Consider the following 14,959-nt stretch of genomic DNA (forward strand, 5'->3'; position numbering starts at 1 on the left):
TTGAAAGAATTAATAAGATTGATAAACCCCTGGCCAGACTTATCAAAAAGAAAAGAGAAAGGACCCAAATAAATAAAATCATGAATGAAAGAGGAGAGATCACAACCAACACTAAAGAAATTCAAACAATTATAAGAACATATTATGAACAACACTATGGCAACAAATTTGACACTCTGGAAGAAATGGATGCATTCCTGGAGACATATAAACTACCACAACTGAACCAGGAAGAAATAGAAAACCTGAACAGACCTATAACCATTAAGGAGATTGAAACAGTCATCAAAAATCTCCAAACAATCAAAAGCCCAGGGCCAGACGGCATCCCAGGGGAATTCTACCAAACATTTAAAGAAAATGAATACCTATTCTCCTGAAACTGTTCCAAAAAATAGAAATGGAAGGAAAACTTCCAAACTCATTTTATGAGGCCAGCATCACCTTGATCCCAAAACCAGACAAGGATCCCATCAAAAAAGAGAATTACAGACCAATATCCTTGATGAACACAGATGCAAAAATTCTCACCAAAATACTAGTCAATAGGATCCAACAGTACATTAAAAAGGTTATTCACCGCATCCAGGTGGGATTTATTCCAGGGCTGCAAGGTTGGTTCAACATCCGCAAATCAATCAATGTGATACAATACATTAATAAAAGAAAGAACAAGAACCATATGATATTCTCAATAGATGCTGAAAAAACATTTGACAAAGTATAGCATCCCTTCCTGATCAAAACTCTTCAAAGTGTAGGGATAGAAGGCACATACCTCAATATCATCAAAGCCATCTATGAAAAACCCACCGCAAATATCATTCTTAATGGAGAAAAACTGAAAGCTTTTCCGCTAAGGTCAGGAACATGGCAGGGATGTCCATTATCACCACTGCTATTCAACATAGTACTAGAAGTCCTAGCTTCAGCAATCAGACAACAAAAAGAAATTAAGGCATCCAAATCGGCAAAGAAGAAGTCAAACTATCACTCTTCGCAGATGATATGATACCTATATGTGGAAAACCCAAAAGGCTCCATTCCAAAACTGCTAGAACCTGTACAGGAATTCAGTAAAGTGTCAGGTTATAAAATCAATGCACAGATCAGTTGCATTTCTCTACACCAACGACAAGACACAAGAAAGAGAAATTAAGGAGTCAGTCCCATTTACAATTGCACCCAAAACCATAAGATACCTAGGGATAAACCTAACCAAAGAGGAAAAGTATCTGTACTCAGAAAACTATAAAGTACTCATTAAAGAAATTGAGGAAGACACAAGGAAATGGAAAAATGTTCCATGCTCCTGGATTGGAAGAACAAATATTGAGAAAATGTCTATGCTACCTAAAGCAATCTACACATTTAGTGAAATCCTTATCAAAATCCCATCTGCTTTTTTCAAAGAAATGGAATAAATAATCCTGAAATTTATATGGAACCAGAAAGGACCTCAAATAGCCAAAGGAATATTGAAAAAGAAAACCAAAGTTGGTGGCATCACAATTCCAGACTTCAAGCTCTGTTACAAAGCTGTCATCATCAAGACAGTATGGTACTGGCACAAAAACAGACACATAGATCAGTGGAACAGAATAGAGAGCCCAGAAATAGACCCTCAACTCTATGGTCAACTAATCTTCGACAAAGCAGGAAAGGGTGTCCAATGGAAAAAAGACAGTCTCTTCGACAAGTGGTGCTGGGAAAATTGGACAGCCACATGCAGAAAAATGAAATTGGACCATTTCCTTACACCACACACAAAAATAGACTCCAAATGGATGAAGGACCTCAATGTGAGAAAGGAATCCATCAAAATCCTTGAGGAGAACACAGGCAGCAACTTCTTTGACCTCAGCTGCAGCAACTTCTTCCTGGCAACATTGCCAAAGGCAAGGGAAGCAAGGGCAAAAATGAACTATTGGGATTTCATCAAGATCAAAAGCTTTTGCATAGCAAAGGAAACAGTCAACAAAACCAAAAGACAACTGACAGAATGGGACAAGATATTTGCAAATGACATATCAGAAAAAGGGCTAGTGTCCAAAATCTATAAAGAGCTTAGCAAACTCAACACCCAAAGAACAAATAATCCAATCAAGAAATGGGCAGAGGACATGAAGAGACATTTCTGCAAAGAAGACATCCAGATGACCAACAGACACATGAAAAAGTGCTCCATGTCACTTAGCATCAGAGAAATACAAATCAAAACCACAATGAGATACCACCTCACACCAGTCAGAATGGCTAAAATTAACAAGTCAAGAAATGACAGATGCTGGCGAGGATGTGGAGAAAGGGGAACTGTCTTACACTGTTGGTGGGAATGCAAGCTGGTGCAACCCCTCTGGAAAACAGCATGGAGGTTCCTCAAAAAGTTGGAAATAGAGCTACCCTATGACCCAGAAATTGCACTACTGAGTATTTACCCTAAAGATACAAACGTAGTGATCTGAAGGGGCACATGCACCCGAATGTTTATAGCAGCAATGTCCACAATAGCCAAACTATGGAAAGAACCTAGATGTCCATCAACAGATGAATGGACAAAGAAGAGGTGGTGTATATACACAATGGAACACTATGCAGCCATCAAAAGAAATGAAATCTTGCCGTTTGTGATGACATGGATGGAACTAGAGGGTATTATGCTTAGCGAAATCAGTCAATCGGAGAAAGACAACTATCATATGATCTCCCTGATATGAGGAAGTGGAGATGTAGCATGGGGCGTTTGGGGGGTAGGAAAAGAATAAATGAAACAAGATGGGATTGGGAGGGAGACAAACCATAAGTGACTCTTAATCTCACAAAACAAACTGAGGGTTCCTGGGGGGAGGGGGGCCGGGGGCCAGGGGAAGGTGGTGGGATTATGGACATTGGGGCGGGTATGTGCTAAGGTGAGTGCTGTTAAGTGTGTAAACCTGGCAATTCACAGACCTGTACCCTTAGGGATAAAAATACATTATATGTTTATAAAAAAATAAAAAAATTTAATAAAAAATTAAAAAAAGAAAATGGGTTTTAATTGGCAAGATTCTCTTGAAATTAGCAATTATGTCTATGGATTTCAAATCTGATTCGGGTAAGTAGGTTGTGATGGTGTCTTTTTATGTTAGTGCTTTAACTGTGTTTCTTGTAAGTTTCTCTTATTAAAATTTTAAAAAGTTAAAGTAGTAGCAAAACATTAAGCCAATTGGATTTTATTTGAATATTAAAGAAAATGAAAGTAAAATTGTAGAAAATTGATTTAATAATGAAGAATAGAAGTTCCCATACTAGGAGCTGTTAAGATGTAAAGCTGAATAAGGTACCATTTTGTTCTCTAAGTGCTTCTAGTGACAGGAGAAATATTTGCATAAATGGATAGATTACCCTTTAATAATCTATTCACTCCTTCTTCCCTAGATGATTATTTAAAATTTCTCCTGTCTTCCCAAAATGTTAACACTTCCCTTCCTCTTACACTCTGTATTCATGATTTTGCTTTGCTTCACTGAGGAAAGAGAAGCAGTCACGTTATTTGTACCACCACATTTGCTGGTGGATATTTACCTGCTTTCCTTCCTGGTGCTTTAAATGAACTTTGGTTTATTCCTAAGGTGACTCATCCTTCACCTGTACACCTGATCCTCCCTTTAAAATACTATACATTTTCTCCTCTCAACTGCGTCACTCCCATAAGGACACAAAGGTGTTATAATATTTCACACCTTTTAAAAAAAAACCTCTCTCTTGAACCCACATTTCCCTCTAGCTCTTGTTCCCTTTCTCTAATCCCCTTCATAACAACATATTTAGAAAGAGTTGTTTTTATTCATTATATCATATTTCTTTCCCTCATTCTCTCTTGAAACCACTCCAGCTCCCTCAGTCTGTTAAAAGTCTTTGTTTTTCCCATTGGTGAAGGTGACTAATGGCTTCCGTATTCTTGGATCCAACAGCCAATTGGATTTATCATCGGCTTTGATAAAGTAGATCTCTTTCCTCTTTCAAACAATTATTTTCTTTTAATATCTGAGTCACCATTCTCTATTGTTTCTCTGCTCCTTTTGGTTTTACTTCAGGGAGGGTAGAGTCTCAGACCCTTAAATGCCTTCCATCTAGCCTTGTAGCTAGGTACATCTGTCAGACCTCACAAACCTCTCATCCACAGGAGTTGCTTAAGAATTAAACCTTTCTGTTTTCTTTCTGTTCCCTCTCCTGAGCCAGGCTTTATTTTAGTAGATCTTTACATTGGAACTCTAAACCACTGTAGTTGTTAGCTATAGCTGTTGCTACAATACTGCTGTACAACAAACATAGAAATCTCAGTGGCGTACAGTAATAAGCAATAGCCTTTTTTTCTCATTTACAGGTTTGTAGGTCATATGGGGAAGCTCTACTTCATGTTTTAAGTTTATCTGGTCTGCTTTGCTTTATGTGTCTATTCTCTTTCCCCTGGGACTAGCCAGGGGAGGGCCTAAGTAAGCCCAACCAACTAAGCACATTTTGGACCTCTGCTTTGTATCATGCAGATACCATACAATGCCTAAAGCAACTACCAAAGACAAGTCCTAATCAGGGGGTGGGGAAATAAACACTCCACCCATGTAAGTGGAAGGAACTGCAGGTATATGACAAAGAGCATGTGAAAGGAGGGCGGAATAGTGTAATCTGTCTCACCCGCACACCATGGTTAACTGTTCTCATCTTCCTGATCTTGAAGCATCAGTGTCCCATGGCTTATACCTCTTTTCTTTCTGTTTATATTTGCTTCCTAGTTTACTTCATCCAGTCCTTTGATGTGAGATGACATCTTTGACAATGACCAAGTTTATTTACTCATCTTGGACCTTACCTGTGAGCATCCAACATTTCCAAAACTGAGCATTTAGCTTCCATAACTCCTTATCCCCAGATTTGCCTGTCTTCCAGTCTTTCCCATTTCAGCAAATGGCATTACCATCTTGCTGGTTGTTTAGTTGCCAAACTTCAGGATTTCTTTTATATTTACATATAGCCCCTTAGCAAATCCCCTTAGCTTTATGCTCAAAATTTATCTAGAATTTCACTATTTTTTATCCCCTCCACTATTACCACTGTAGCTTAAGTCCTGTACATCTCCTGCCTCCAACGTTATTTCCACGTTTTTTCCTTTGCTTCTGTATTAGTCTGCTCAGGTGACTATAGCAAAATCCCATAGACTACAAAAAAAAAAAAAAAATCCCATAGACTGGGCAGCTTAAACAACAGACATTTATTTTCTCACAGTTCTGGAGGTTGGAAAGTCTAAGATCGAGATTCTTCCAGATGCTGTTCCTGGTGAGAGCTCTCTCCCTGCTTGTAGATGACTGTCTCCTTATTGTGTACTCAAATGGTCTTTTGTGCACAGAATGAGAGCGAGAACTCTCTAGTGTGTCCAACTCTTTTTTTTTTTAAGATTTTATTTATTTATCTGACAGAGAGAGATAACAAGCAGTCAGAGAGGCAGGCAGAGGGGGAGGGGAAAGCAGGCCCTCCTCTGAGAAGAGAGCCTGATGCGAGGCTCAATCCCAGGACCTGGGATGATGACCTTAAGCTCAGAGGCTTAACCCACTGAGCCACCCAGGCACCTTAGTGTGTCCAACTCTTATAAGGACACCAATCCCATGACATAGGTTCCTACCCTTATGACCTCATTTAACCTTAAATACTTCCAAAGACTCCTTTCAATCTGTTTTCATCAAAGTAGCTTTGAAGCCACCTTTGACTACTCTGCCATTTTTTACTCAGCTTTTGCCATAGTGGCCTCATTGCTCTTGCTGGAACATAAGAGGTAAGCTCTTGCCTCAAGACCTTTGCTTTACTATCCCACATGACTTCCTCCTGAACTTTTTCTTCAGGTGTCCGCTCAAATGTTACCTTAGTAGGGATGCTTTCCCTGACCTATCTCACCACCTCAGCAACTTCTTTTCCTTCCCTTGAACTGAAAACTCAGCTTTCCTGTAAGGGCACCATATTGTCACCAGCCATTTCAGACCAGGCTACCAGGCACTATGCTACATGAATAAAAACATTTGTTCCCTGTCCTCATGGAGTTGAGTGACTAGCAGAGAAAACAGAAAATAAAACCATAAACAAAAATTACAAATTGTGACAGTGCCATAAAGGAAATACACTGGATGCTGTGATTTTTGAATGAGGGGATGGGGAGGTCTCCCTTAGGATGTGCCACTTAAATGGTGCTAGCCTCAGAGAAGTGAGAGATAAGGCCATGGAAACAGATGGTTTTGAAAGAAAGAGAATATATATAGAGAAAAGAAGCCGAATCAAGAATACTCAGAATTTCTGGAAAAAGAGGTTTATAAGAAAGCAGTGGTAAGAGGGTTGCCAAGATAGTACAGTTACATGTTATCAGCTTGTTCATTCATCATGTATTTATGGAGTGCCTGCTTTGTGCCAGGCATTGCCTGCTATGTGCCAGAGAATATGCAGTAACAAAATAGACAGAAATTTTTCCTAGAGAAGGAAAGATGACTCTATAACTCTATGAAGTATGGAGAAAAGAAAAGTAAGATATGGAATAGGACCTTGAAGTCAGAGCAGGTTCACAAGAAATTTCTTTGGTTGGCTGTTTTATTGCTGGATTGTGGAAGAGTTTGTATTGTGGAAGAGGGTGCAAGGATCCAGTGAAGAGAATGAAATGAAAGATGCAAGAGAAATGGTGGAAATATTTCATGAAATTCAAGAAGAAGCAGGAAGTGATAAGAGCACAAGTAGAGGATTAATTTTAAGGAGGAGAATGGATGCTTCCTCTGAGACACAAGTGAAGGAAGAAAGGATCGGTAAAAACAGAGGCTGGGAGTCCCTAGTTAAATAGGAGGAGAGGTCTTCTTCTGAAGAGGAGGAATGCTATTTCTGAATTATTTGAAGACATATTTCTCTTATGCCATTTCCCTCCAATCTAAACTTTATTATAACCTCCAGCTGTTCTTCATATGATGTTTTCGTAAGTCTTTTGTCATTTGGGACCCTCTTTTCTAGGCACATTCCAATCTCTCAGTGTTCTGTAAAAGCTTATTACCTACAGTTGAACACAATACTCCAGCTATAGGCTAGCTAATGCAGGATACAATAGAATGGTTGCCTCTCAGCTTGTTCAGAAATCATGTATTTGTTTATAAAGGCTAGGATAGTGTTATCTTTTATCCTAAAAGATGCCTGTATGGCTAATTGGTACTAGCCAGGATGCCCAGGGTTGTTACTGCTGAGTTAAATGCTATTCTAGTTGGCTTTCTTTATCTCCATTGAGGTTATCTTTATTCACTGGCTCTTATTTCTTATAATAGTTATGGGTCTTGATTCTCAAAGTTTTTTATCTCCACTGGCACCTGTGCTCTATTTTCTCTACGGATCATCACCACAGTCTTACTTTATATCTTGTCATCTTTGTTCTGTTTTGTCCTTTAGTAAAGAATTGGTCTTCCTTTATCTGGTCACTCTCTTTTTCAAGTTCAGGAAGACTGTATTAAAGGTGTTAAATTCAGAAGGGTGAACAAGTGCCAGCAAGCTCTGACATTCCTACATTCCCTTTCTATCTGTTGTTTTGACAGTCTGGTGGAATATATAGTCCAAGAAACCATTTTAAAACACCTTGAAATTCTAGATAAAGTATAACATATATTTCTTTATATGCATGACTGACCTTCCACAGAAGGCGCAAAAATAACTCAGGCTAAAAACGAAAAAGAAGGTAAAACCCAGGGCTTTCAAACAGGGTCTCCTCTTTCCTATCACTTGTCGTGTGTGTGTGTGTGTGTGTGAGAATGTGTTTCCCCATTTTTGGTGCTACTGAGATTTGACTTTAATAGACTTTTCCAAGCAATAAGAGAATTTCTTTTCCTTTCATCAGCAATTTAACTATTAACATTACTGTATATATCATTTCATTTCTTCTCTCTCAGCTGTTTTCACTACCACTTGTGTTCAGAGGTGTTTTTTCCTTAGTGGTACTGAGATGTGAGTGCTTCATATCTCATTACTGGATAAATTTTGAGGTATTACTGTATTATCAACTGCGTAACTGTTTGGTCTGTCTTGGAAGTGATTAATTAAAAAATGGAGATGTTTGATCCATGAGAAAAGCAGGACCAAAATCCTGGGGGTTGAGAGGATTTGGGTTCACCTATTTTTGGGTTATTTCTTTGTATACATTCGACTTACTTGTTGAATATTTTGGACTAAATTCTATTTCATGAGATTACAACTTTTCAAGATTTGGCCAGTTATGGATTGTGGATTTGGGGTAGAGAGCTGAGATGAACAGAAGGGTACTAATTTGGGGTGCCTGGGTTGCTCAGTGGGTTAAAGCCTTTACCTTCGGCTCAGGTCATGATCCTGGGATCGAGCCCCGCATCAGGCTCTCTGCTCAGCGGGGAGCCTGCTTCCTCCTCTCTCTGCCTGTCTCTCTGCCTTCTTGTGATCTCTATCTGTCAAATAAATAAATTAAAAAAAATCTTTAAAAAAAGAAAAGAACGGTACTAATTTCAGTGAGGGTATCAGACACAGACTCAAGGTAGAGTGTAGTAAACTGGATAATATTATGGAATTAACCCATATTTTGATAAGGAAAAGTCCATAGATTTGACATATTTAAATTCTGTACTATTTATGATACTGTACTATGATAGCAAGAAATGGTTCCTGATACTCTTTACCTTAAATTTTTAGGAACAATCCATTCCAGCCTCATGTTCTCTTACTAATAAGCTAATTATATCCACCAGGCTTAATGTTTATCATCTCCTAACCTTTTCTAGTTTTATTTAAGGGTTCAGTGTCTCCTTATCTACTATATAAAAGTACTAGTACTATTTAACATAACCTTTTTTTCTTGGAATAATTTAAAGGAGATTATCTATGTATACACATACACTATACATATATATATATGTAATTTAAAACACATGTATTTGTTTTACATACATAAAACATTACATACATGTAATTTAAAAATATTAATATCATTAAGGTTTTTAAAAAATAAGTTTTCTAATTTTTTAGCAGCAATAATACAGTATTTTTCATTATTTATAGGTTAATAAAATATTTTTTAGTTTATTTGTTGTTTATCATGTTTAACCCTCCCAATAACCCTACCAAGTTTTTAATATTTTATTTACAAAGAGATATGAATTTTCAGAGATATGAAGTGATTTCCCAAAAGTTGTATAGTGACTGAAAGCCAAACTGCTAATGGGACCCAGGTCTTCTACATCTGTTTTCTCTAGAAGAATTGTTTATTTATGGTGAAGATTATATAATTTCATTTCCTAGAATAGTCCATTTCAGTGTCTAAAGTGCCCACTCTTTTGTATCAGAGTATCTAGGAAACCAAATTAGTACAAAAAAGTAAACATTATTGTTATACTTTTAAATAGTGTGTTTAGACTCAGACTTCTCTTAATCATTCTTTTCATTTAACATTAGTTCTTGGACCTCAGGTCTTTCTTCCTGAATTAAATCTTATGGAAGTTCTTTCAGTAAGGATCTGTAGTAACCACTTATTATTTAGTCTGTCTGAAAATGTTTTTATTTTGTTCTCATTCCTGGAAGATAGTTTGTTTAGATATAGAATGTTGTTTTAGCATGGTGTTATTTTTATTTATTTATTTATTTTTGACACATGAAGGTACTTTTTTCTGGCTTTATTGTTTTTGTTGAGAAGTCAGCTGTTCAGCTAATTATTAATTATTTTTAGACAACTGGTTTTTTCCCTTGGGATATGTGTAGGATATTCTCTTTATCTTAGGTGTTCTGTAAATTCACTGTAATATGTTCATAATGTATTCTTCTCACTTATCTTACTTGGTATTTCTAGAATTGAGTATTAGTATCTCATCAGTCCTAGACAGTTTTTAGCCATTGAATTACTTATCCCAAGCCTCTCCTTCTAGAACTCTGATTAGACATATGTTGAGTCTTAATTCTGTCCTGTCTTTCACATTTTCAATCTCTTGTTTCTTTAAAGTGCAGTATGTACTTAAAAAAAAAAAATCCACCATCCAGTTCAATACTTGTTTTTCCAGCTCTATCTTATCTGTTACTAAACCTTTCCATTTAAGACATTATGTTTTACATTTCTAGAAATGTTGTCTAGTTCATTTTCAAATCTGGCCAATTTTGATTCTCCTCTTCTTTAGTTATATTTGATATCCTCTTTTTGTTCTTCCATCTTATTGATTGTGTATATATATATAAACATATATATACATATACATTTATATACATATATATATTATATTCTGTAGCTGGTCATCATATGACATGTGAAGTTTTAATAGGTTTTATTCTTTTTATTTCTATGAATTCTTTCTCATGACTTGTTTTCTTTCATGTTCAGTGATTTCTGATTTTAAATCTGTGTTTCTTAGAGCTTGATCCGTTGGAATTCTCAGAGGCCCGAGTTTAAAGTGTATTTTTTTTTTCACGAAGATTTAGATCTGCTTTTACTAAGCATTTATGTTTGCCTGGTACTATACAAACCCAGGATCACTTCCTTTTACATTTTTGGCTCAGGATCGGAGGGTTGGAGGAGCACAGAGGTTGTGTAATTATGGCCCCAAGCCCATGTGAGAGCAGAACTGTGGTTAGAAATTTTGTGGGGAGTTGTTGTTTTTGCTACTCTGCTCCACTTAAAACTAAGTGGAGTAGAGCTAAGAACTAGAACTAAGATCTAGGTAGACATTTTTAATTTCTCCTTCTGTGCAACACATTTAATTTTTATTTAATTAGTTTTTTTTTTTATTTTTTAATGTTATTATTTTTTACTGAAAATGTTCTTTGGGAGTTTTAGATTTTTTTTTTAAAGATTATATTTACTTATTTTACACACAGAGAGAGATCACAGGTAGGCAGAGAGGCAGGTAGAGAGAGAGGGGGAAGCAGGCTCCCCGCTGAGCAAGGAGCCCGATGTGGGGCTTGATCTCAGGACCCTGAGATCATGACCTGAGCTGAAGGCAGAGGCTTCACCCACTGAACCACCCAGGTGCCCTAGATTTTTTTTTTTTTGAAGTAATCTCAGTGTCCATCATGGGGCTAGAACTCATGACTCTAAGATCAAGAGTTGCATGCTGTACCTGCTGAGCCAGCCAGGTGCCCCTAGGAGTTTTAGATTTTTGCAGGGGTCCTTGATCTATCTTCTCAGCTTTCTTGTGCTTCTTTGTCTCCTTCCCTCTTCCCACTTTCTCCTTGAGTAGCTGGTTAAAGCCCAAGCATTACTCTGCTGGGATTATCAGATTCCCTGGAATGGTTTCTTATTCCACTACAACCCTGGGTTCATAGTTTCTGTCCCTCCTTCCCTCCCCTAGGCTCTTAGGAATTCTATTATTTTTCCTTTTCATCCCTGTATTTAAAACATTGTTTAGTTTTTCGTAATATTTAAGGTATGCTATCCCAGGAAGAGTTTTTCTAACATATAGTCCACAATTTTTTAAGAACGGAAGGAAATCAAATTAGTAATCAGAAAGTTGGTTGAAAAACACACTGACAGTAAAAAGAATTAGATTATTTGAAGGGATATTTTTTAGAAATTAAAATAATAAAGCATTTGTGCCCCATATTGAGATTATTTTTTTAAGGAGTTAAATAAGTTTCCATAGTTTATTTTCCCTTCTGCACAGGGCTATATATTTATAAATTATTTTTATTTAATTTTTTTAAAGATTTATCCATCCATTCTAGTGAGGGGGAAGTGGCAGAGGGAGAGAGAATCTTAAGCAGACTCTCCAAGGAGCATGGAGTCCAATACAGGGCTTGATATCATAACCCTGAGATCACCACCTGAGCTGAAACCAAGAGTCCAGTGCTCTACTGATTCTGCCACTCAGGTGTCCCTTATTTCCATTTTCATTTGTGTCTCTACATATTATGACAGTTAAATTATAAGACAAATACATTTCCGTCATGCTGTCTTTGAAGGATAAATTTAGATCACATTGATCCTCAGTCTCCTTAATAATGCATTTATAAAACATTTTAGATTGGGTTAATTATACAATAGGATTTTATTGATTAACAAAGTTTTTACACTAAATGTTATTTTATGTTATTTTTATCTTGCATTGAGATTAGAATCCCACAGTAGAGACCAGTTTTAGTACAAGGGGACAGAATTGCTATAGTGACAATATTTAACACACACATGCACACATACTGAGGACCTAGAAATTTATTAAATTCTTGAGAGAAAAAGAAAAAAAGTGAGAGAAAAACCTAGTGTTTGTATAGCTCAGAAAGCTGCTTCTTTGAAATTTTCCTTGATCTTTTCAAGGTATGAACCAATCCCTTCCTGCATTTCTCACGATTCTTCTTTTCCATGCTGTTTTCCTCCCCGTTTACCTTTTGCCCTCAAAACAATTTTTTTTAAAGATTTTATTTATTTACTTGACAGAGATCACAAGTAGGCAGAGAGGCAGAGAGAGAGGGGGGGGAAGCAGGCTCCCTTCCAAGCAGAGAGCCCGATGCGGGGCTCGATCCCAGGACCCCCAGACCATGACCTGAGCCTAAGGCAGAGGCTTTAACCCACTGAGCCACCCAGGTGCCCCAACAATTCTTAAATATGTACATTTTCAAGGTACTTTAGAAGACATTAGGGATACAATGATGAAAAAAAAAGAGATGTGGTCCACATTTACACTAAACTTACAGTTTGTTAAGAGAAATAGACCATCAGATGACATAATGTAATATAAGTGTTATGATGAGGAAAAAATAGATTGATGTGGAATATACAGGAACAGCACTAGACCTAGGGGCTAGCAATATCTTCTTATACGAAATTATATTCAAGCTGAGATTTGACATATAGGTCAATGGTTGTCAAAGTGTACTAGAACCTCAGTATCACCTGGGAATTTGTTAGGAATGGAAAGTCTTGGGCCTATCCCAGGCTGCTGAATCAGAAGCTGGAAATAAGGTCCAGAAATCTGGCTTTTGACAAGCTCTCTAAGGAATTCCTATTCATACTGAAGATTGAGAACTAGTGAATGGGTGATAGTGAGATAGAGGGCTAGGGTTGGATCCCATTAGGCAGAGGGTTGGATCCCACCAGGCAGAGGGACTTCTGAGATCTCTAGGGACTGAGACTAATGTGAAAAAGTTCGGTATGCCTGAAGCACAAGGTATAAGATCCTGAGGAGAATCAGGGTGGACAGGAGAAAGTGTGGAGAGGAGAGGAGGGAAAAGATCATCTGGGTTTTGTAAACCATATTAAATTGTTTAGATTTCCTTTATCATAAATATTACTTTGTACATCTGTTTCCTCAAATAGAATGTGAATATACAAGGGTTGGCATCATATTTCTATACCTCAGAACACCCGTCAACTATTGTTGGGATATAATTGGTGTCTAATAAATGAATGCAATGTATGAATTGGGTGGAGTCAATGGATACTCACAAAACCCTCATGAGATAGTCATTACTGCCTATTTTTACACTTGAGAACAACCACGGCTAAGAGAAGGTGAGTCGCTTACCAATGTAACAAGGTCAAATGGCTATTCAGAAGCAGAGGTGTTTTACAAATCCAAGCATTTGGATTTTGTTCTTAGAATCTCTTCTTTATTCTGTAGTACCTTTCTGTCAGGGAGTGCTGAGATTACAGAGAATATGTATGGATAAATAAGGTCATAATTTTTTTTTTTTTAACTTATAAGCACTCCTAAAGCAACTGTGCTTCTTTCTCTTTTTTCTTTTTTTTCCAGACAGAAAAGGGGAGTGCACTTCATGAAGCAGCTTTATTCGGAAAGGTGGATGTTGTGAGAGTTCTGTTAGAAACAGGTAACTATCGTGATTCTCCATGGAGATTATTCTTCCAAGTAGAATTTCTATTTTAGGAGTAGACAAAGGGAAATGGCACATTTTTTTTTCATAATCACCCTTACTTTTTACCTTTACTTCTCATTGCAAATGTGTATTCATACCATGTAGAATGAACCTCAGTGTTTAGATAAAATTGATATAAATATGCCCCTTCCTTTACTCCATAGATGTGTCAGTAAAAAGCTCTTAGAAATTATAGTTATATATATTTAAATCACATTGAAATATATTAGAGAATCTATCAGGAGGAAAAGGAATTCTCTGCCTTGTACAAGAGGGGGGAACTGATCCTTATGAAGTTAAAACAATTGCTTGGTTTATGAAAGAACATAACATTACCCTGGTTTATTATATTGGGAACTATGGTAAACAGAAATTAGAGTTCTGTATCCTTAAGGTAAATTTACCTTGTTATTTCATCAACTGAGTGGCTATTGTTTCTAAGCAGCAGTGATTTAAAGGGAATCTTTAAGAGGGAATGGTTTGAAGGAACAACATAGTAGGCTTGTTTTCATATGTATATTCTGAATGAAATAAAATAAAATTGAAACTGAGATTGGATTTTTGTTAGGATCAAAAATCATGGGTATAAATTCATACTTGGAAATAATTGATGTGAATCTTTTATGTTATGGACTACAGTTATTGTATTTATTTTCCACTGTAAAAAAAAAAACATTGGCAGACTATGGCATTTTGATTATAGTTATACAAAGTTAAAATTTCATGTACATGTAATTTTGACATGTAACAGTGATGTAATTAGCCTTATAGGCAACAAATCACATATGTGCTGATAACACATTTCTATACAAATTTAAGCAAATACTTAATTATCTTGGTACAGTGAACTAACATTTGGGGCCAGAATCTGAAAATGGCTTTGTTTGCAGGTAGATGTTTGGAAAGTTTATAAACCTTTTTGGGGTAGTGAAAGCTATTTGCTACATTGAAATAAGTTCTTTAGTACAATAAGTATTTTTAGAATTAAAATAATTCCAATGATGTTTTAGTTTACAAACGTCAAGAAGTGTGATCATCAGGTAGATGATTGAGTATGGTTTATGTTAAACATAATCTTGCATAAGTAAATAAGAGATATTTG

General features: G+C 36.6%; 1 protein-coding gene across 5 annotated transcripts in view; it reads left to right on the forward strand.

Moving 5' to 3' along the window:
• LOC111141988 (ankyrin repeat and sterile alpha motif domain containing 1B) overlaps nt 1–14,959 on the forward strand; it is a 1,155,119-nt gene that overhangs the window by 164,068 nt on the left and 976,092 nt on the right. For all 5 annotated transcript variants that reach the window (XM_022494890.1, XM_022494891.1, XM_022494892.1 and 2 more), the window contains exon 5: nt 13,737–13,812. In XM_022494890.1, coding sequence (XP_022350598.1) covers nt 13,737–13,812 — 76 coding nt within the window. The remainder of the gene's footprint in view (nt 1–13,736; nt 13,813–14,959) is intronic.

The sequence above is a fragment of the Enhydra lutris genome, unplaced genomic scaffold (genome assembly GCF_002288905.1).
Source record: "Enhydra lutris kenyoni isolate GAN:26980312 unplaced genomic scaffold, ASM228890v2 scaffoldscaffold7, whole genome shotgun sequence".
Lineage (NCBI taxonomy): Eukaryota > Metazoa > Chordata > Mammalia > Carnivora > Mustelidae > Enhydra > Enhydra lutris.